Source organism: Mycteria americana, chromosome 13 (assembly GCF_035582795.1).
Source record: "Mycteria americana isolate JAX WOST 10 ecotype Jacksonville Zoo and Gardens chromosome 13, USCA_MyAme_1.0, whole genome shotgun sequence".
In the NCBI taxonomy this organism is placed as follows: domain Eukaryota; kingdom Metazoa; phylum Chordata; class Aves; order Ciconiiformes; family Ciconiidae; genus Mycteria; species Mycteria americana.
Genome location: NC_134377.1, coordinates 10352424 through 10375810, shown reverse-complemented (window position 1 = coordinate 10375810; position 23387 = coordinate 10352424). Strand labels below are relative to the sequence as shown.

Sequence of the window (23387 nt, the reverse complement as noted above, 5' to 3'; positions counted from 1 at the left end):
ACTTAATACTGATTTGAAACATTAAAACCAGTTACTGCCAGCTTTGCAGAGCCAACATTTCCTTCCTTTGTTCATAATATGCCTACTGCTATTCCCCTTGCAACACTTTCTCTGGAAGGATGCCACTTTCAGTGCTAATTCAAGGAAAAACTTAAATAGCCAATTCTCTTCTGCCTTTTTTCATTGGATTTGTAATATTTTTCTCACAGTGCAGTAACGGTGCCAAAAAAACAATAAAAACATTGTAGAAGCCTTTTACTTTAACAGTAGTTATGATGTCGAATTGTCTTGTCTTTAAAGAGAATCCAAGAAGGCAACTCTGAGGCCCTACTCAAATTTGAATCATATGCAAACCAGCACTGTCGCCTGATCAGTGTCTAGGACTACAAGAAACACTGCTAGGAGAGCTTGGTCTGCAGAACATGGGAGAAACACACCCTCCTATTTCAATCATGCAGCCAAAGTAATCTAGCAACTACAAGGTCTAGGCACTTCGCCTTTGCCTCAGAAAGTGAAGCAGAAAGACGTTAGCATGTAACATACAGCCGAGGATTTCAACTTGCACATTAGAGTGGATTTTTAGCAGTCCATTTCCACTGCCACATGCAGAAGATGGTGCCTGTCCCTCTTTAAACGCAGACAGAATAGTCTGAAAGGGGGATGATGGATATAATACAATTTCACCTGAGTTTTCCAATGCATGTTTCATTCATCAGCCTGCCTGTACTGCAGAAAGCCCTAATTCCACAGGGAGAGACCCTCAGGTGACTCCTTTCCATTCCTTTTGAAGCCTAACAGGAATCTACACAAGCATGAAGGTCTATGCAGACTGACGGAGTTGCAAATAAGGGCCCAGGAAGTAGGGACAGATTTATTTTTTAAATATAAACTGTTAGAACATCCCTATCCACACAGACCTACTACTTTTTCTCCCAACCCTTCCAATTTCTACAATCTGAGCAGGCACCACACTTTCTCCACTGGTGCGTCTAAAGGTGCAATGTCATGCTTGGCACAAGCAAATCTAAGACTGCTGCTTCCAAACGCGGTGGTTTCACCCACCCCAAGCCTCTACTGTTGTTACCTCCCCTGCACTTGCACTACTGATGTAGCTGCAGGATGAATTATCAGCTCACTGCTCCAAAGCTGCACAAGTACGATAGCAATGAAAGGTGCCTGGCAGAGTATTTCAGACGGTTCTTTCAGAGACAACTCTATTTTCCACTCCTCTGAAAGAAGAATCCATCCCATTCCCTTTCTCCCCGCCTGCTGCTCTTTTCCCGTACTCTTCCAGTCTCTTCTGTCTGACTTGGTCAGACAGGCAGACAATGCAGCTAAGATCTCTGCTATTCAAGTCTGAGGGTAAGGCTGAAGATCAAGACCCACAGAGTCAGGAGCACCATTTGTCCACACTCCCCCAGCTCAGCAGAGAAGCAAATGCCAGAATAAAAATCCATAGAACTCCAGATACTTATACTGACCCAGGAAAGCAGAATGCAGTAAAATTTCCAAAACAGTACCTTCTGCAGAAATTAAGTTTACTTCAAGGCCTCCTCAAAAGTCTAGTAGTCTCCTAAGGGGTAGGAGAAACTACATACAAACACCCCAACAAACCCTATGCTAGGTAAGCCTCTCCTACGGCAATAGAGTGCTCATGAAGTGCCCTTTTGTTTGACTACATTTTTAAAGAAGTGAGAGCAAGCTGGCTTTCCAACCAAATATGTCCAAATCATCTACTAACTTGTCTGTGAAAGCCAAAAAACATTGAGGACTAGGCAATTTTAAAATATTTGTTCCTGGAGAAGTGCAACACTGTCTACTTCCCTGGGCACCAGACTGTAACCATTCCCAATACAAACGTGGCAAGGAGGACCACCTCCTCACCTAGGAGTTCAGACTCAGTCTTCACTGCAAGGCTTATCTGACTGGGTACCATGAAGATTTGCGTTTATTTATAAGAACAGGCCAGCCGTTCCTGCATGCATGTTCATTCACTTCCATTCTTTTGAATCCTTGCTTATTTAATTTCCCAAGAAGCAGAAAGCCCTTCATTGCTCTAATTTGCAGGTATGATCAGAGACTGACTTACACTTTCAAGTGTCATTTCAAGATAATACATTTTTGAGACAAAACGGAAAACAGATTAATTTACCCACTACGAGTTATCGAGTTTTGCAGCCTTCCAGTTTATCTTGCTCCAAGTCTCTACAGCTTTATTTCAGCTCTCCTCTCCAGCTACTTAAGAGATTTAGATTCAAAGACATTCCACCTAATAAAGCAAACTGAGCAACTGTTCAACCTGAAGCAGTAATTTTCTTCTAGAAAACTTCCATTGACTAGTTATTCCTAGAAGTAGTAGTATATTCTTCATTCTGTCTGCTCAAAATCTATAAAGATTGGGTAATGGAAAGCCCAGTTTGCATTTACATTAAAGTGATGTTCATAGCAGACCCATTATAAAACAGCTCTTGTGTAATTTAAATTCAAAGTCCCATCCAGAACATGGAACTTATCTGCATTTCAATGCTACATTTGCTCTGACATTATGCATCTTCTTCTGGGAAAAACAAATTCCTTGAAACAACAAGCCTCTCATTCTTCAGCTTTAAATCAGGCAAGAACATATGCATGTACAAACACAAGGCAAAAAGAGAAAGATCTCATTAAATGTCCACCAGTCCCTATGCATCTCTAAGTCACTGCTACATGGGAATAAAGCATGCGCGTTACAATAACCACTTAGCTCCCAGTGACAGCTGTTGAGCAACCTGAAAATGTGGACATATGCAATTTCACTCCATGGCATAGAAAGAGATGTATTTGCTTTTAATCCTTAGCCCAGCAAGTCAGGAACATAAGCATTAAAAACCTTGAGATTTGCTGCCCCCACAAAAAAATCTGCAAAGGAACCAGAGCTGTCTGACTCATGAGCCTCTTAGGTTCCAGAAAAATAACTAGGGTCTTGGAGGTCAGACATTAAAAGAAGTATGAAGACTGCTTGTAAAATTGTTTAATTCTGACAGTTTCAAGTCATGTCTTGAGATTTTAAGATCACTTGCCTGCCACCTCACTGGATTCTTCTGTATTTTGGAGAACCTTCACTACAAGTAGTAAAGCAGAAATTAAAAACACAAATAGTGGATTTTCCTAGAGAATTTTTAGCTCCATTTGCAGTAGTATTTTCAGAATATTTATATGAATGCATGTTTAGAGACAAAAGTTACTTAACTAAATAGACTACACCAACTCTGAACAATAATATTTTTATAAAGAATTTGTGTATTCATGGATTCTCATATAACATTTAACAGACTAATTTAGAAAGACATTTACAAAAAAAAGAAACAACAACCTTCAACAAAATCTGCAAAATGTTTTGTAACACCACTAAGGATTTGCTTTCCGGACACCAAAAACAGCCACTCAAAGCAGAATGCCCTCACAAAAGTTCTGCAACCTATTTTAAAAACGTTGATAAATTTCTATTTCAGGAGGTGCTGAGCATCCGCTCTTTCCATTGACTTTAACACGATATTTCGACGTTCCGCACTCATTAACAATTAAGAGTCTAAATGTGAACTTTAGTTTTTGGATCCTAAAGCATCTACTTTGAAAAATCTTGACGTATGATCTTAAGATACAGACAACTTTAAAAACAAGTATACCTCTTCTCGCATAATTGGTATCCATATCCTTAAAATGCACCATAACAAAATCTGAAGGCTTGAACAAGATACTCTCTAGTATGTCTTCACGTTTTGGCCCCAAACTGGATTCTGCAGTTTTCCGATGAGCAGCATCAAGCACTAAATCACACTATTAGAGAGATAAAAAGAATATACTAACTTAATGCACAATAAGCTACTGGATACCATCACATACTTACAAAAAACAGACATGTACAATAGTTTGCAAAAATTAATCTGCTTATGTAAACCTAGACATGAATAGTCAAAATAATTCATAATAAATACTCAAATTTTAATCAAACATTGATTATTCAGTATTAGGCTCTTTTAAAATAGGGAAGAGTCAAAAAAAATTACCTTAGGACTGTAGGTTTTAAAAACTCCTTCATATATACCACCATTTTTCACCTGTACGTCACATTTGGATCCCTAGAATGCAAGAAAAATGAAAATACAGCTTTCTACCAGCCTGAAAAAATGACATTTGAGTGATTTTGTCAAAGATGTATTTTTTACACAAGTGCAATGTGTAAAAATACAGCTCAGTCTTTAGTCAAATCTACTCATTCAACATGTGCCCATTTATAAATACACCACTGTGTTCTGCAGATGCAAACAGCTGGGTGCGTACCAAAATCTGTTCTGAAGGGATTTAAAGATACTCACAGGAGCATATTTGGTACTCACAAGACTCTTGACCAGTTATGCACACGATCAAGTTTTTGTGCAAAAACTAAGTCTGTGCATATGTGTGGGTACAAAAAGGACGAAGGCTTATCCTGGACTCTAGCAGGTGTGAGACAGTCTGCCTTACTGAATTTTGACCATGTTGGGACTTCCCTTCAAATTTTGGGAGAAAGGCTTCCATTCCCTGCACACAGACTCATTTTATTTATCCATAACCACTCTAAAGACAGAAAATTCAAAATATGACCAGTGTACCTTAAGATATTTGCTATACCTCTGCAAATTGCATTTGAACCTTACCAAGCCAAAACTACAGAATAGCTATTACTGTGATTCTTTGAAGTTCAATCTTGGCAAAAGATGCCTACTGTTAAAGTTTAATATTCGCTCTATTATATTACAATTAGCGGACTAGTTAACAATTCTATGTCACTATAGAAACTGTTTACTCTCCTTCCAAATATGAAGACTTACAACAACTGACGTAAGTATGTGAACCATTCTCATGTTTGCATAGATGCCATCAAAAGAAATCTGAAAAATAAAGACGACGTTGTCATGAATATAGGAGAAACACTTATAACAATTCAAAAAACCAGTGCGCCAAAAATAATGCAAGCTTTCATCAGTACATACTAGTTTCTAGAAACACTGGTCCAAAACCTTACTCAGTCAATATACATAGAACTTAGGTCACATGAGATTTCCAGAGGACTCTTTCCCCTTTCTCTGATCAATTAAAGATCTGAACATCCTTCCAAACAAGATAAACATTATAGAGTGCCCCTAATGTCACTCGATAAGGAAATTCCTTTACTGGTTGGGTGAAGCTCATATGCCCACACTCCTAACTGAAAAAGCCCTGCTAACATCCCTCTCTGGTTTAAGAGCCATCAACAGGATAAGGTACTTCCACTGCTGTAGAAGTAAAAAGATGCTTTCAGGGTCTGCTGAATTACATCTTTTCATCTAACAGACCTGATTACCTGCATTAACAGAAGCTAAAGTCATCAAATTGTGGAGCGCCAAAGAGCTACAAAATGTACCATAAAATTAGTCAAAAGTAATTCACTGCAGTAGCAGAATCTGAGATCCTGCACTAGAAAAGCTGACCAAGCATCACCCAGGTTGCTAGATGACATGCTCACATAAGCATACATGAAGTGGTGAGGATGTCTGTGTTTTGTTGCAACATCTCCTATCTCTCCCTGTCAACTTCATGCTTGTGAAACACAAGATGCTGAAACATGCAAGGACCTCACCATATTTTGAGCTTTTTAACTGACAATGTATCTTTTAAACTGTCAGCTACTTAATCCACTCACTCCTGCATGTTAGCCATGCTTCCTGGTCTGAAAAGACATGTTTAAGGACACTCCTATGCTCAACACTCAGTACAGAGGACATAAAGACTAACACTTTTATGATGTTTAGTGTTTGCATATGACCTTTTTCACCACTCTTCCTCAAAGCTTCTTTATTTTTACTGAAGAGTCTTGATATCTTCAATAAACATTTATGTAAGTAAACTGTAGTCCTTTTAAACCTTCCTACTTCTGCCCCACTCCCCAATATTAGCCATCCTTGAAAATCAGGCCAATAACAAATTAGCAAATATCTGATTAGTGCAGTTCAAAGATCCACTCTTTAAATCGAGATCCACATCTTTAGCTTTGATAAAATTATGTTCTACAAGTCAAGCCACACCTATACATCAACAATATATAGCCTCAACAATAACTAAAGCTACACAGTCAGGTTACTGATAATACTGGGTTAGCTATTTTATAGTAAGGCTAAACAAAATTGTTATTTTTATGCTGTCTTAAATGCTGTCTTACTGTCATCTGTTTAAGGGAGAAGCCAATGTTAGAGTCTCCAGAGAGGAACTAATTCAAAAGTATTGCCTTAAGTTAAATGTTATCCGTATCTACAACTATAATTGCAAGAAAATGCAGATTTATATTAGTGTAGTCAAAAGTTTAAGTGACCCTTCCCCCCTTCACCCTCCCAGGAGACTTAAATGAATGCAAGATGCTACGTCTTTAGAAAAGCATAGCTCAGTCTAAAATATTCATCAAGGTATCCAAAGGAAAAAATTGGGAGAATATTCCAGTATCTGCTATTCTTACATTGATACTTGGGTTCACTGTACATAAGTTGTTTCCTCATATCTAGAAGTGGTACAATGAGGAAAAACCATATACTTACCGTAGGCTGAGGCGGTCCTTTGCCACTGCTGCGACCTCTGAAATTAAATACATACATGGGATATGATTACAAGAAGAACTGCTGAAATTAACCAATTTCTTAACAAGTAAGAATTCAAAAACCCATCTTAATTTAGTGTTGAGAATGGGATCAGAGAAAAACAGCACTCCCCTAGAGCAGAACTGGACAACTACAGGCCCCACAGCATTATCCTCCAAACTACTGACCTACAAGCAAGTAACACTGGTTAGTAGGCAAGAGGGTTACCTACAATAAATTAAAGGACAAAATGAAGAAAACACTAAGCCTATGTCATTATAAAAATCCAAAACTATTATCTCTTAAGCAGAACCCTGTAACTAAAGCAAATTCCAAAACTTACTGGCACATAAAACCAAAAACCACTTTCAGGCCCAATCCCGACTGAGCACAGAGCCCCTTCTCTAAGACTAGAGGCTCAGTGCATCGCCACTGTCCCTCTGACTAAGGGCCACCCAAATAACTGACCCATGCCGCATCTACAGAGGAGCCTTGATTGTAAGGCCCTACCTACAGAGCTCGTTTATCACGACTACCACAAGCCAGCAAGTGCAACTAATTAAATCTGTCCATCCCCTCAAAAACACTAACTTATTTTAATGCAAATCTGTCAATGTGTAGCACTCGGGACACTTCAAAAAGCTTTTAAATTAACCTGTATGCTCTTAATATCTTGCAAACTGAGATGCAACCGTCTGTGCCCTCCACCTCCCTGCAGCTAGCAAGTCCGCAACAGGGATAATTCTTCAACTTCACTGGGGTGCTTTATTTCAAAGTTACTTCCTTGTACCAGGAAGTCCTAGTCTCAAATATTTCTCATAGCGATTTAGATTTGTATCACGATGACTTCAGGAGTGCACACTGTAATGTGAGGCAAAATGAAGTCTTCTGTTCTATTAAAAAAAAAAAAAATCAATTTCTTAAATAGACCCACCTTACAGATGCACAACCATTTAATTAAAGAGGCCCAAAGAATCATGTCTACATTTCAAAATATCCAAACAGCACTGAAATCTAAATCCAACTGAATGTCAACTGCATTCAATTGCTTTTAAAAACACCATGCTGTGGTTGACTACAACCTTGCTCTCAAAACAACATGCCCTTATAAATAGGGCTCATTGAGTTAGCCAAGAAATCAAAGGAACTTCTCCCAATGAACATAAATATCCCTCCAATAAATTCTGCAGAAATAAGCAAGTCTATCAGAGAAACATGAAAGGCCTTAATGAGGAAAAAATGAAAAACCATTAAACTATCACCTGACTCCTTTAAGAAAACAAGCTTCTGAAACAGAAATGTATTCTCATACAGCCTCACGCACACTGATGACATTTGCTGATTGGCAATAACTGCAGATTTCAGATGTCTAGCTAACATTTTCAGAATACTTGCAAAGTACAAATCTCATGGGAAAAAACCTCATGCAAATAGCCTTTATTTAATTACCTACTGGTCTTAACTTTCCATAAGGCAGCATCACAACTTCAGGCTTGCTCTGGAGACAAGCAAGTCTCACCATTTACTAAGTCCACCATTTGTCAAATGGCTACCTATAGCACAGTGCTGAAGTGAGCCCTTCGTGAACATGGAACATAATTTTTGCATAATATTCAGATGAATGATCCTCTTCTTCCTGAAAGTCATTTCACCGGATGTGAAATGCCCAAATAAGAGAGAGGTACAGTCCAGTTCTGATTTTTCCTTTTATTGCAATCAAAAGCATCAACAACACAGTCTTTCAAAGAACGTGGCCAAAGTCAAACAATTTCACCAGTTCCCTCTGTTGGTCTCAAAGATTTTAGGAGATACTCCTTCCTACATCAGCTATAGAAATGGTCAAAAGTGAAAGAGCTTGGTGTTTTTGAAATAGAAAGCACTCCCATTTTTAGTGACAAGTATTCTTAGAACTTAAATAACTGGGTTGCTAGACTGGTCAGAAACTTTGGAGTATTCCCTTTAAGCATCAACCTAAGTGTTCTAGATTTTCCATCTCTTACCACATCTCCAAAATTATGGTTCCTACCCACATTGCTTTAAGAAACAATCTGATTGTATGCACCCACATTGGCAAGAGGTCCTAACTTCTGTATCAGACCAAGAGTTAAGCTAATTGCAGAAATCCTATATACTATTCTGATCTAACAGATCTCTTTACAGACCTGACCTCTTTTTTTCCAGCTACAACTGTTAAACACAAACCCTTAGAAAAAAGAAAGACATTCACCAATTCTGCCAATGCTACAATTCAATCAAATCTGTTTGTACCTTCTGCTAAAACCAAGGCCATCAACTTGAGGTTTATATTCCAACAGGTAAGACTCAAGTTCAAATTACCCTTTGACACACCTTTGATGCACCATACAAAAAAAACAGGACCTTTACAAAGGCAGAAACTAGATGGCCTTTGCCAGAAGTTTACCACAATTTAAAACAGGAGAGTAGCACTAAGAAATGGGGGTGGGAGGAAACTAGAAGGGTCAGCAGCAATTTGGCACCGCTACCTAAAACCACATCTTGATTGCAGTAAGTATGAAAATTTAAAAAATGTGTTTTGTATTGCAGAAATGTGGTTAAAGGTAAGCCTGGGAGAAGGCACAGCAGCTTGGCAAATCCAACCTGTAAGCCCTTTGCTTTGGGGTAGCAAAGTCACAAAGTCAGAAAAATGCTGCACCAAAGTAATGACCAAGCAATTAAACTTGGTAGCCAACTCATTGCAGGCCAGCAGTTACACCTTAAGAGTGAAAGTCTCCGTAAGGGCTTAATCCCAAATGCTGCACAATAAACATTTTTCCCCAGCAGCAACTTGCAATTTTTTTTCTATTTTTATGAGCATTTACTAAGCTATTCCTCAGCATCCCTCACCTCCCACCCTAATGTTTACATGCCAAGTAGAGCGTTTGTATAAGCAAAACAAGGTCACGCATTTATATTTTTCCAGTTAAGTGAAAACTAATGCAAGGGACACAAGTCTTTCCAGGATGTGAAAGAAAGTCTCGGGTTTTCTCTCCAGCAGCATCTTCACTTTGAGACTAAGGAAGAAATGCAACCACACCGCAATTAATGTCTAGAGCAGAACTGCAACTACAAGGACTGTTGAATTTAACAGAGTGAATAGATGTTTCTGGAGCACTGGCCGACATTACTACAGCTTTGAAAACAAATTTACAGGATACTCTAAAAAACTTTCATTGCAAGTGCAGAGAGCTGGTAAAGCTTTCTTCTAAGGGAGAAATCAGAAGTACAAAATTTTATTTAAGTGCAGTTTTTGTCTATGTAAGTCAAATTAATCGAAGCTGTCAAATTGAGATTATACAAGAAGTCCTGCAGCACTGTTTTCTGTAGTTTTTCCCCAATACTGACGTTAATAATGTCAACTCCTGTCTTCTTACAAGATGACAACTTCTGTAGCGCCTGAATATGTAAGTAACCTGACTCAAGTCTGACCCAGTGCACATCTGTAACCTGTTGATGGACTTAGTCACTGAAGAACCTTCTTCATATACATCGCCATGAATCAGTTGTTAAATTAAAACTTACTCAAAAGCAGGTATATAATATACTAAAGTGCATTAACAGTGATAAGGAAAGAGATCTGCAGGTTATCCATTCACTTTGCTCAGCAGCTCAGCACGGTTGCATTAAAACCGACACACACAAAGATGTTAGAACAAACTAGAAAAACTCTGAATGGCACGTGTGATTGAACCTCTGGAACAGTCACTTCCATTGTATCAGAACACCTCAGCACTCAATATTCCAAATTACTTCTGTCTGAACAGAATGGACACCCCTCTTCTGCCCTTTACTTAAGCCCTTAGGCTAACAAAAAGGGCTGTCAAGGAAAAAGGAAAGAGTAGGCAAGAAGTGTTAAGTCTCAAAAGCAAGCTGCGCATCATGGGATCATTTCGGTTTTAACTTTTTAATGGGCCAAGCCATTTATAAAAGACAGTAACTTACAGTATTCTTAAAGGACTCCCAATTCCAGTTAGGTAAGAAAGTTACCAAATAAGAAGGAAAAAGACCTTCTGCCACAATTGTAACTAGACACGTAACCATCCAAAACCTGAGTCTGAGGTGTTTTGCCTTCAGACAAAATTACAATGGGGAAAAATTGATAACAAAAAAGGATGCAGTGCTTGAAGGAATGCTGGGACAGATACAACTTTCAATCACAGGACAGCTAACCTTCCTGTGCTTGTATAAGGGCAAAACTGAACTAAAACACAAAAAGTAGGTATTAGATCATGTTTTGACTAGCACAGCAGGTCTGTGTACGAGGTCTACGTTTTCTCCAATTACAGTTCAACGTGCTATTGGCATCCCCCCTACAGCCTGATTTCCCATCTGACACATTGCACATGCAGTTGCTATTAAAGAAACACAGCATTTCACTTAGTGCCTCTTTATAACAAAAGGGATTAATCCTTCTTGTTTGTTTTTCTCGAACACCTTTAAAGGTACCTTCAGTTGTGATTTTTCCCCTTATGTAGAAGAAATTAGTAATATAATGAAAACAAATACTGGAATGTCTTATTTGTTCACACAAGAATTTACCTTTTCTAATACGAAATACATATATCCATCATCACAAAACCATGGAAACAAACGTAGTGAGCAAAGCTGACCTTCCACTCACTATCAGATGTAGTAGGACCAGGTGCTTAGCCCAATTAAGTCTTACAGTAATAAACACACAGCAGAAAATTAGGTCCAGGACAGCTAACTACCAATGAACTTTCTACCCAAACCTAAGCCTTTAAGAGCAACTTAGCCATGAAAAGTAACATTCTTTTGCATCTCAAGAAGATAAGAAAGAGAATGCTAGTGCTGCAGGGAAATGAGCTGCTAGGAAGAAAGCTTGGCATAAACTGGATATGTTTAAGTTTCTGTTAAATAACATAATGCTTCAAACTGAAACCAAGATGCAAGCCAGGTAAAAAACAATTTGATTTTTCAAACAGAAAAGCCACTTAGCTTTTCATTTCAATGAAGAGATTTGCAGCATGAACTATCTTTGAATTTGTACTCCCCAAAAGACAAGACTTTTCCTTAGGACAGCAACAGAAGTTCTGTGAAGGTGTTCCACGGGGCTCCATCAGCCTAGGGACTGTGATTTTACAGACCCTTCACTCAGAAATAATTTGAAAAACTGATTAACAAAAAAGAGAGTGTGAACACCTCTGAGGAAATATGTCAGTTGTTTAGCAGCCCCACTAGAACTCCCTAAGGAGTTCTGAAGGGGAATTTATCCAACAAAACTAGAAAGGCAACACTGGTAGGAGAAATTCAGTGGCTTTAATCTTAAAACTTGGGAGAGAAATTGAAGCTTGCATCCCCTAATCTACAGGGGCAAGTGCTCGCCATCATACTGAATTTTTTTTTAAAAAAAGCTGTAGGTTTTGTTGCCCTTCACGTTAACCTCTACAGTGCCACTGTGTGTTGGCAGGGATAACTGTTTAGCAAAGCACAGTAAACATCATGGTCAATCTAAACAGCCATATGTAAAAACTATTAAACCATTGCAATGAAGTGCTGAGGTATTATTGGTATTATTGTTATTATTTAAGTTTATTTTGTCCTTTTCAACCCTACCAAAGCTTTTCCGTTTCCAGTTCCACAGACTGGTAACAAAGTAAAATCCTATTTCCAGTGATGTCCAACAATGGGACCGCTGTAAATTCTGTTTTATTGCCAATGCACAAAACCGAGTAAGAATAAAAGTCAACTTAAAGAGCAGGATGAATAAAACTTGAAATGAAACTGCTCTGAGTGCCTATGACCTTCAAAACTGTTACTGTCCTGCTTTGATTGTTTGTTATGACCCCCGCAGCACTGGAAAAATTCACAACGCTAGAAAGTTTATTTTTTTCCCCTCCTCTCTCTCAAATATGTGTGAATTTGTATAGCTAGCGCTCTCCGAGCAGGAGCAGGATCAATCTTCCAGAGGCAGTATGAGACAGCAGGGCCTCCGCAGCGTGCGTGGGGAGGGGGCGATACGGGGAGGGGAAGCCGAGCCTGCTGCGAAACCTCGGTTCCTCGCCCCCCAAATCTGTGAAAAAGGGAAGCCGTGCTTGGAGCCACCATCCACCGCCGAGGCCAGCGAGCGCTCCTGCGGCCTCCCTTCCCGCGAGAATTTTATTGCGATTTGAATAAAAAAATAATACGTATCTATCTGTTAAAATAAATACAAATAAACCCCAGCAAGCTGAAGGTGCTCCGCCGCAGGCGGGCCTCCGCCGACTTCCACAAGGCAGGAGCGCTGCCCCCTCCCCCGCCCGGGACAGCCCCGCCGCCCCCCGGCCCCGAGGCCGCCGCCATCGCGGCCGGCACCTTCCCGCCGCCGCCGCCGCCGTCCCCCGCGCACGTGCGGCCGCCGGCTCCGGCGCCTCGCCCCCGCCGCCCCCGCCTCCTCCTCCTCAGCAGGCGGGTCACGTTGGCCCGGGGGAAGCGGCGCCCCTCGCCCCCGCCGCAGGCCCCGCCAGGCCGCGGGGGGCTTCGCCCGCCGCCCCGCCGCGGAAAATGGAGGTCCCGCCGTGCCCTCCGCCGTCCCCGGCCGCCTGAAGGGCACCGGCCGCGGCCTGGCCTCGCGGCCTCGCCCCGGCGGCACTGCGGAACCGGCGGGCCCCTCGGCGGGCCTGCGTGCGCCCCGCCCGCCGCCATGCCGGCTCCCGCCCCGCCGGGCGGAGCCCCCCGCGCCGGGCCGGGCCGCGTCCCCCGCCATGCAGCAGGCCCCGCTCCCCCTCCCGGCCGCGCCGCCGCCGCCGCCCATGGAGGCCGGTGCAAGGGGGTGGCGGCGGGGGGAAGGGGAGCGGCGCCCGCGCCGGGTTCTCCGCGGCGGGGCCGGGCCCGCCGCCGCCGCGCACCCACCTGCCCATGTTCTGCCTCCCGCCGCCCGCGGCTGACGGGAGGCCGGGGCCGCCGCCGCCGGGGGGCTTGCGGTTGTTGCCGGCGGCCTGCGCCGCCGCCGCCGCTTGCTTGAGGGACATGACGAGAGGGGAGAGGGCCGGGGGTGCGCGCCGGGGCTGGGCGAGGGCCGGTCCGGGAGGCCTCGCTGCGCTGGCGGGGCCGGGGCGCCGCTGGCTCGGCCGGTTGCTCCCAAACAGTGCGAGCGGGGCGGAGGGAGCGGAGCGCGGCGCGGAAGGATCCGCGGAGGGGGGGGGGAGAGGCCGGGCCGGGCCGGCGGTTGAGGGGAATGCCGGGGCGGAGGGGCGCGGCGGCCACCCCCGCCGCCTCTCGGGCAGCTCCGCGGCGGCAGCGGGGGGGCGGCGGGGCGGGGGGCGGCTGGGCAGCGGCGCCGGAGCGGGCGGCGGGCGCGGACTCTTTACGGGAAGTCGGAGGGCGCCGCGGCGGTGCTGCGGCAGGTGAAGGGGCGGAGGCGGGAGGCGGGGAGCGGAGGGGGACACGTGAGGCGGCGGCGCGGGACGGCGGCAGCTCCCGCCGCAGCCCCGGCCCCGCTGAGGGGATGGGCCGGGCCCGGCGGTGCCGTGAGGCCCCGGCGGGCGCAGCTCCCCCCGTCCTCACAGCCCGCCCGCGCCTTCACCCCTCGCCTGCGGTAGCCGCAAGGGCAAACCCGAGCCGGTGCCAACCGGGCGGACACCCCCGGCGCGGCCGCTGCGGGCGGGGAGGGCGGGCGGCCCGCAGGCCCCGGCCCCTGAGGGGAGCGTGCCCCCTCGCCCGGCGGCGCAGGGCCCTGGGCTGCGGCCTCCTCTCCGGGCCGGCCCGCAGGCCGAGGCCTGGGCAGAGAGGCTGGCGGGGCCGGCCCCGCCCGGGCCCGCCGCTGCCCGCCCGGCCCCGCCGAGGCCCCGCTCGCCCCCCCTGGGACCGCCAGCGAGCAGGAGCGGGAGGGCGGAGGGCTCGGCCCGGCAGCGCATCGTTCAAAAGAAACCAGACATCGAGAGACACCAAAATTCAGGAAAAAAAAAAAAAAAAAAAAAATGGCCGAGCCGCCGACTAGCTGTGAAAGGCGAAATGGAGAACCCCAGCCCCCCTGCGCTCACTAGCAAAGCTGCAGACCGGCTCCTACCTTTAACCACAGAGACACCGAACTATCGCCAGTAAACACGTCCCGTTGCCCTCCTACTCGCGGAGCCAGCTACAGGAAAGCAAGATGGGGCCAAAGGGATTGCCATGTTCCTTGCTGACAACCCATCAGTATTACAGATTTCTGGGTGTCGTCCCCCCCCCTCCAAAATCACTGCAGTCCAAAGAAATTAAAATTTGCATTGCACTGGCAGAAACAGAATATTTGAGCCTGAGATGCCTGTTCTGCCATTGCTCCGTGTTGGAGCTATCCGCCATCACCAGGCTTCCTGCAGAAATCCAAGGTGCAGCAACGATTCGGCTCTGCCATGTTGGTGGTACCTGCTTTACGCAGCACGGTGGTCTCACCAACTCATACCGATACATAAAAATAAAGCCTGGCCTGTCCTGTTAAAAATCTATGTACATACAGGATTAGTAAGAGCAGATGTAACTTGAAAACCAAGAGCTAAATTGATTTATAGCCATGGTTACTCAAAATGCTCAGAGTTTAATCTATTCATAGAAATGCTCTAGAAATCCCACAGGATTCAAATGTAATAAAAAGGAGCGGTGCTCTTAGGCAGGCATTATTTATACACCTTGCTTGTAAAGCAACAGCTTTCCCATGCGGTTGAAAGAGTTGTGGGTGGCAACACACAATGGTAAGAAGATAACAAATATTTAACAGCTTTCTTAAATTAGCATTTTCCCTACACTTTAGACTGTTAAACTGCTCATTTTGTTTTACCTTACAGGCCCAAATAACCTTGTGGTTAACACATTATTAGTTAGATGATAGATACTAGCCAAAATGGGCCCAGCACAAATAATTTTTCCATTGAAAATACTTGCCCTAAACAGAACCAGCAGTTTTAAGGAAACTGCATTTTTCAATCACTTTAGTGAACTCCCAAGACACTGCTATTTCACAGCCACAGAACCGAGAGAAGGATATCGAGGATTTCTGCAGTTCGAGAGTCTCTGTAGGAGACACTAGCACCTGAGCTGAAGACAGCTCGCACTACCACTGGCACGAATTTTAGGACCATTTACTGTAAAAACAGAAGTCTGTTTCACTGCACGTGGTGGGATAACTAACATTACCTAAGCAAAGCTAAGAAAAGATGTTTATGTATATATATATATATATATGCACACAATACATACACACACACACATATGTATATGTAAAATCCACTAGCATACAAACCCCTGCATTTAACCAAACTTTAGAGTACTGTTTATAAGGTCTTCTATATCACAGAATCGTATAGGTTGGAAAAGACCTTCAAGATCATTGAGTCCAACCGTAAACCTACCACCACCAAGTCCACCACTACACCATGTCCCTGAGCACCTCATCCAAACGTCCTTTAAATACCTCCAGGGATGGCGACTCAACCACTGCCCTGGGCAGCCTGTTCCAGTGCTTGACAACCCTTTTGGTGAAGTAAAATTCCCTAATATCCAGTCTAAACCTCCCCTGGCACAACTTGAGGCCATTTCCTCTTGTCCTATCACTTGTTACCTGGGTGAAGTGACCGACCCCACCTCTCTACGACCTCCTTTCAGGGAGTTGTAGAGAGCAAAATCTTTTGGTTGGTCCTACTGGACCTCAAGCAAAGGGCCTCCAAGTGCTACCACAATAGGGGAAATGCAGCAGGAAAGGAAGAGCCAAAATATGCCTTGAAACTAACTCCAGTAAGCTACAGCTAGGTTACTTACTCAGTAGTGTGTTTCATCGGTGTGCTTTGCGCTTTAAAAGAAAGCTACCATGAAAAAAGCACAAGGAAGTCTGATAAGAGACCGAGTATAACATAGCCAGGTCACTTAATAGATGGGGTTTTTTAAAGGACATTACTTCAATGCTTTTTCAGCTAAGAATGTTTATAGTGCACAGCAATAAGTCACTATTGATGTGGCTAAAGGTTAAGAACTATTAAAGAGCCTGCAGCGTTTTAAAGTGGCAGCCATGCTGTGGGGTCCCGCTGGTGAAGATGGAGCCCTTGATATTCAAGGATGTCAAAAATACAGAAATAAGTTCCATGGGCAGAGGTAGTTTCTAAGACATGATATGAACATACTAAGCTACCTTTTGAAAAGCAGTGTTACGTGCTTGGAAGGCAGTGCATGAATAAGACTCACGTTCACGTCTGCAGTAATGACTCAAGTGCAGTTGCAGTTTGACTTGTTTTCTCCTTCAATGTATTCTTTGTTTTGTTAAGCCCTGTTTGGCTTCAGTGTGCCCTCCCTTTTTTGTTTGTCAAGTATCTTCGTAAAAAACACTTTAAAAGTAAATACAGAAGTGACCAAATTAAAATAGCTCCGGCAGTAATGACCACCAGAGAACCTGCAGGTTGGTTTCTGAATCCAGCAGCCTGCGCAGACACTGCTCCTCACCTTTCTGTTGCGGGCGCACATCCACAACGGGCGGCCCAAACTTCCAGCGTAATGGGATTATGCTGCCGTTGTGGGGCATCGTCCCCTTTACTTCTACTCCATACGGCTCATCTTTGCCCACCATTCCCAATATTCTGCGTTTATTACTTTATGGTTTGGCTCTATCAATTTCTCCCTTTTTTGGCTATTCCCTACCATTATAGCTACTAGTTTGGTTGCAAATGAGGTTGTGGCAGAGAACAGAAGACAGTCGGTGGATGCAGTGGTCAAGTAGAAGAGTTCAGGATTCAAAGTCCCCTGCTCCGTGGCCAAGAAAGAAAAGCAACTCTTTCTGATGGAGAATCACATTCTGGTTTGCCCTTTCGGTCCGCGTTCCAGGTTAGAGCTGCTCTTTTCCAAGACTACTATTTTCATTCAGATTTGTGACTACATGTGCAGGCTGTATTTGCATACAAGATGAACGAGTGATAATATTACTTACCAGGAAGTGCTCCGTGATGTAAGAGTTCCTTGATCTCACCTGCTGTTAGGTGTTGTGCTCTCTTCCTTGAGCTACCCAGCGTGATCCTCAACAGCATTCAACAAGATGAAACACGCATGCCAGCGGAGGGATGACCGACACGGGTACTCGGCGTTTATTTTAAGCAAAATCAGCTGTTAGAGGAGCTCACAGAACTGAGCATTTCTACACATGCATTTTCTCTTCCTTGAAGACTTCTGATATTCAAGTCCCATTATCCCTAACCCTCTTCTTGGAGGCTAAAGCTTTGTGAGCAGTGCTACGGGCACGGGGATCTCCAAACACTTGGAAAGACATTAGGAAAACAAATTGGTTCCTCTAATACACAAGGAGCACTTCCCAGAGAAATAGGATATTAACTCATCAGCAAAGCTGCCATCAGTTTTAACTGATGAAGGCACTACTGGCTGAACCAGAAGGAGGTATGTACACAACAACGAGCAAAACTGAATCCAAGCTCCAAACCGACCAGGCAGGACAACTGCTGCCTACTTCTGCCTTTCCTCCTCACCCCAGTCACTGCATAGTGTCTTCTCATTGCCTGCAGCCCCTCAAATTCACAGCTCGATTCCCAGCAGAGACCAGCTCCCATCAGATACGGTTTTTGATCCGCACTTGCACTTTTATAGCTATTTCTTCCCAATTTCTCTCAGCCCACCAGCATCCCCTTCCAGCTCAGTTCAGACAGGGCATGGATGACGGACGTGCCTGCTGAGCCGTGCGTGCCAGATGCTTCTCCTGCGACCAACAGGAGATGAAGGGAAATGCTAATGTCCACAGAGCTCACGAGAGAGGTACAGAAGTGCCAGAGTTTGTTTTACCTATAACCAACATTTTAATGAACCTTCCTCTCAATTTCCATTGGCCTCGGACACTAAACAAGGGCATTTATTTCCTCAAGCAGCAAAGCTCCAGGACCTGTACAGCGATGCTGTAGCTCCGTAGCAATTGTTTCAGGACAGAGCTGCAAACTGGGAGACACCAACTCTGCCCAGCAAACTGCCAGGCAATCTTCAACCAAGTACTTCACGCTTTCAGACTTCACATTTTTACAAAAGGGAGGGGGGAACCCAGCCTAGTTCCTGCTAAGCAGCAACAGCACACAAAGCAATCGTTATGCCAAGATTTAGCTCTTAAATCCCTCAAGATCTGGTGCTCACAGAGCATAAACAACCTTCGCCTCACAGCCTCTTCGAGCTGCACCTCAACGTTTCCCAAGCGCAGCTACAGACCCGCCAATACCCATCCTCTCCCCGTCCCTTCGCTGAGACAGGCATGCCAACAAGAAAGCCAGTTGCCATGGCATTTTTTCCCCCTACAGACAGATGTCCATTAAAAACCAAGTCAGCCTCAGGTTTGCTTCACAGAGCAGCTTTCAGTTATTATTACCAGCCTGCAAGGAATTTCCACTGTGCCCCTTCACCTCAGATGTTTCAATGCACTTCAGTATTAATCCCTGGGGATTAGAAGGAAACTACTACAGAACAGGCACAGGTACATTCAAAGGACAAGTTTAGGATTATGATCTTGTTTTATGTTTTTGGCAGATGACTACCACATGACCGCATTTGGAAAGGGTTTGAATTTGTTACCTCTGGCACTCCTTCTCTTGTTCGCTAAAGACTCCGTGCTAAAATCATCAGGCAAATTGGAAGTGAGATGCAGAGCTTTTCCCCTCCTCCAACATGTTACACCTGGGGCTCAGATCTGGGATTTTGGCTTCAGGGGGAGCCTGCCTGGAGCATCATCAGAGCCTCCGTCCGTGGAGAAAGATCCCACCCCCCCGCACAGGAACCCCAGGCAGCCTCCGCGAGCAGGGCTGAGCACTTCCAGCAAACGCACGTGTGTCAAGGAGTGATGTCTTCTTCCTTGGTTACAAGGCCACGTTTTTATTTAAGATTGGAAAAACAGCTTAATGGATTCCATACTCCCCCTCAGCCCATCCTGCCTGCGGTGGGGGCCAAGGGCTCGTCGGAGGTGTCCCTAGGGAAAAGCAGGGGAGCTTCCTAGTACAGTGCTGGCAGTGCATCGCATCTCTGCAGGGCTGAGCTTCAGAGGGAGTGGTCAGATATTTTTATTTGGACGGTAACAGCACTAAATGCATGAGAACTAGACACTGAAACTTAACTATACAGTGAAATTAGTTCTCCTTGCTAAAGCACCGCAGTGCTAAGACAACTGTTAAAGAAATCCTCTTGGTGATGTCCAGGGAGGGATCTCCCCTCTCGCATCCGGGTCTAAACCTGGCAGGGCTTCTAACGTGTTCTTCGTTTAGGCTGTGGCACTTGGGAGACATAGACCTTCTGCGTGGGAGCTGACATTTTGGAGGCATTATTGCAACTCAGAGCCCTGCATCCGGGCTGGCTCGCAGCGAGTTTTCCACAGGAGCCTGGGTGTTCGAGGGAGCCAAGCACCACTACTGCAGCCGTAGGAACGACAGCTCCTCGTAGCTCTGTCAAGCAGCAGGGTCCGAGCGCGTACCCAGATGTGGGGTCCCAGGGGAGCGCTCCATTCCAGGCTCAGAATCACTTCCCGAGATGCAGCATTTGGATTTCTCCTCTCGGTTACAGCTAGCGCAGCTGCAAATATGATCAAAAATATCTAATCCTCTTAACTGCTTCTGCAGTTTGACTCCGATCGCCGCAGAGGAAAACGCTGTGATTTCAGCGCGCTGCCTGCATTCCCACGCGGCTGCCTATAAACCATTGGCTTTTACACCATTGTTCATTCCTCCCCGTTGATTTCTTGGAAGGAGGAGTAGGTGTTTGGCTCCTTGCGATGAAGCTGCAGGGGTATGTTAGCGGGGGGTGGAGGCCAGGAGCTCCTGGGTCCCAGGGCTGCACTCAGCTCTTGGTGCTCCTTCACTGAGCAGGCAGGACCCAGTTGGGATTCCTCCTTCACTCCAGTGAAGCCAGAGCACGTTTGAAAGCTGCCAAGGAGAACTGCTTGAAAAAGCCCTCTTTGCTCCTCATGCAGCCCCTGCAGTTGCAGAGGGAAACTCTTGGCACGGCTGTGCTTGGACGAGACCGGCCAGCTCCCACTCCATCGGCACGGGGCCGCTGGCTGCAGGGACATCCCTGTCTCCTGCGGATAGCACCAGCTCACCCATCTTGCTCCGCTGCATCTCCTGCTCAGCTCCTCCAACCCTCGCAGAAGGTTTTCCAACTGGGACTCCACACAGACCATGGATTCAAGCCAACAGCACTAGGAGTTTCTCCAGCCTACATTAATTCTGCTTGGACTAAGATTACCAGTAGCGTAGAGGATTTGTTCTAGGAGATCTAGTCACATTTTACATGCTAAACAGATTTACTGTGGTTTTATTTCAGGTTTACAGAGCTCAGACACAGAGACCATGAAGTTGCCTCGGAACCTCGCTCACACCTGTAGTGGGGATCTCCCCCCACCCCAGAGAGAAGGAGCCCACCAAGGTGACTTTCCTTCACGTGCTTAAACCCCTCTGTTTTACACAGCAAGAGAATACATTTCTTCACCTAACAGCATCACACATCAATGACTGTATCACAAAGTCACATATAAATAGAGACCCGAGGGAAGAGGGAGACTGGGAGGCAGAGGCATGTAAACAGGTGTCAAGAACATCATCTTTGCATCCAGACAACCAAGGTACATCCTACACTGATATTGTCCTCCAAGGCCATTGCCACCACACAGGGACATTGATAATAGGCAAGAAAAACAGCTAAGTTGCAGGCTACCTCCAGGAAAAGCCCTCCTTAAATGCATGAAGGCAGCCTGACTGCTGGGCCTGGGGCAGCCAGGTGGGCGTTGTGGGTGTTTGCAACCTCCACCAGCATTAGGCAGAGCACCTGTAGCTCCCTGCCCAGCGCAGGCTCCTGCACACCCCCAAGCACAGACACGGGGGCTTTACAGCTCAACTTAAGCACTTTTGAGAGCACAGCCACTTCAGCAGCGTGCAGATAAGAAGCGCTACCACTGAAGTGCCACCTTCAGATGACAAGGGACACGCAGAGCCCAGCACCAGAGACCAGCACAGCCCCAGGGATCTCAGGCTGGGAATAAGACACACGCTTAACACAGGGCAAGCCAGCCAGTAGCTCATCCTCACCCCCCCGCCCTCCAGCCCACAAACCCAGATAACGTGTACAACCACAAAATCATCACGTTACTAAACCTGCACAAGAGACCAAAATCTCCGTCTCCTGGTGAGCTCAGGTGTGTCGGCTCAGAGCATAGCTCCCGCCAGCAAGCAGCAAAGCTTTCTGCTTGCTTCCCAGCCTCAGCACAGCTCAGGAAACCCTCCACAAAGAGCTCCCACCTACGCCTGCTCCAGCAAGGCAGCAACCCCTCCAGGTGCAGCAGCTTTATAGGAGCTGTTGGCCCAGGAGAAGCTTCAACAGGGACCGGTTTCCTGGTGGGGAAGTAAACATCGCTCTCTCTGAGGTGTTTGATGTTTTTAACCAGCTCGGGATGGAAGCAGCTTGAAGCTCCAGCTCCCTGCGAGAAGGTGGAAGGAAACTATGTGAGTGTCTTGAGGTTTGTTGTCTAACTCAATTAACCAATTACTTCCAGGTCAAGAAGGGGCAAAGCTATAAATGCTGCTTGCTGCTATAAATAATGTTTGCTCAAGGGTGGTGCAGGAGCAGGAAGCGTTAGGTGTGGGGTTGTAACTTGAGCTTGAAATGAAAGCAAATATCACAAATTGCTTCCTGCTTCAAGTAAACCTGTCGCTATTTTGCTGTTGCCCTTCGAGGCTGAAGTGAACCAGTGCACAGAGCTGGCTCTTGCCTTGGGAAACGCGTGCAGGAATTCAGGCTGGAGAGTCAATGCACAAATGTCCTTCCCATGCTGCAAAACTCCCCTTCAAACACTGCTGACTGTCCTGGTGTAGGACCTGCTGTGGAGAGCTGGACCAGCTGGATGTGTCTGCCTTTAAAAGATAGTTATTAGACCAAAATGCCCATTTATGTAAAAAGAGGGGGGAGCGGGGGGAAAGCCTAGGAGAAATTGATGTGAATTTCTCAGAGCTCAAACAAGAACAGACAAGTCGGTTGGTGCAGATCAAGGCAGGAATTTTCTACAGGGCCTTAGGGAATGGGGCTCCAGTGAAAAGGTAAAGGGAGCGGAGAGCGGGTGGTGGGACAGCAGCGTGCCCCTTTGGAGGGGCCCGGGCTGGCTGCGGCGCAGGCACAGGGAGCGCAGCATGGCCATGGGGCGTTCCAGCTGCTTGGATGGATGGACGGACACCCGCGGACCTTTGCCTGCAGGGTGACTCCGTGTCCGCTCTGCTAGTGGCACCACACGAGGTTTTTTTAGGGCACAAACCAGAGATGTCACCTCACCCAGGACCTCAGCTCCTAAGAGAGCAGAACCCATGTCATGGAGGGGATTAATTGGTGTTAAGGGACAGGTTCTTCCTAAGAGGCAAATTAGCTCACTGAAAAACTAATGAGTCCCTGGAACCATGTGAAACAGAGCGATGTCAGCCAGGCATCTCACCCCAAACTGGGGTACCCGCAGGCGGCCGGGCTGCATGGGGTGGGGGCTGCTGCTGGGCCTGCCCCAAAAGGGCTCCTGGAAACCCATCAGCAGAGAGAGCGGGGGTGCTGGAGCTCGGGTGGCCGCAGGTCTCACGGGCGCTGCGTTCCCCTCCCACCCCAGCAGATCCTGCTCAGAGCTTGGGCACAAACCCTGTGGGTGCTGGAGGTGGCGGGTGGGAAGCCCACCTCGCCGTCGAGCAGCGCTGCCTTCGCCTCCTGCTAATCTGGACTTCGCCGGTTGCTTATGGGGAACATTCCTGGCGTGAAGCAGTGACAGCTGAGCCCTGGGCCCAG

General features: G+C 46.0%; 1 protein-coding gene across 17 annotated transcripts in view; it reads right to left on the bottom strand.

Moving 5' to 3' along the window:
* Positions 1–13762, bottom strand: part of ATXN2 (ataxin 2) — a 52254-nt gene extending 38492 nt beyond the window's left edge. For 7 of the 17 annotated variants that reach the window (XM_075516334.1, XM_075516333.1, XM_075516324.1 and 4 more), the window contains exons 1-6: positions 13497–13762; positions 6588–6624; positions 4851–4910; positions 4047–4118; positions 3666–3816; positions 3060–3101 (exon numbers count right to left, since the gene is read on the bottom strand). In XM_075516334.1, the coding sequence (XP_075372449.1) occupies positions 3060–3101; positions 3666–3816; positions 4047–4118; positions 4851–4910; positions 6588–6624; positions 13497–13615 (481 nt within the window). In that variant the 5' untranslated portion in view covers positions 13616–13762. The remainder of the gene's footprint in view (positions 1–3059; positions 3102–3665; positions 3817–4046; positions 4119–4850; positions 4911–6587; positions 6625–13496) is intronic. The other 10 variants (XM_075516326.1, XM_075516327.1, XM_075516328.1 and 7 more) reach the window with 3 other exon arrangements.
* Positions 13763–23387: the final 9625 nt, after the last annotated feature.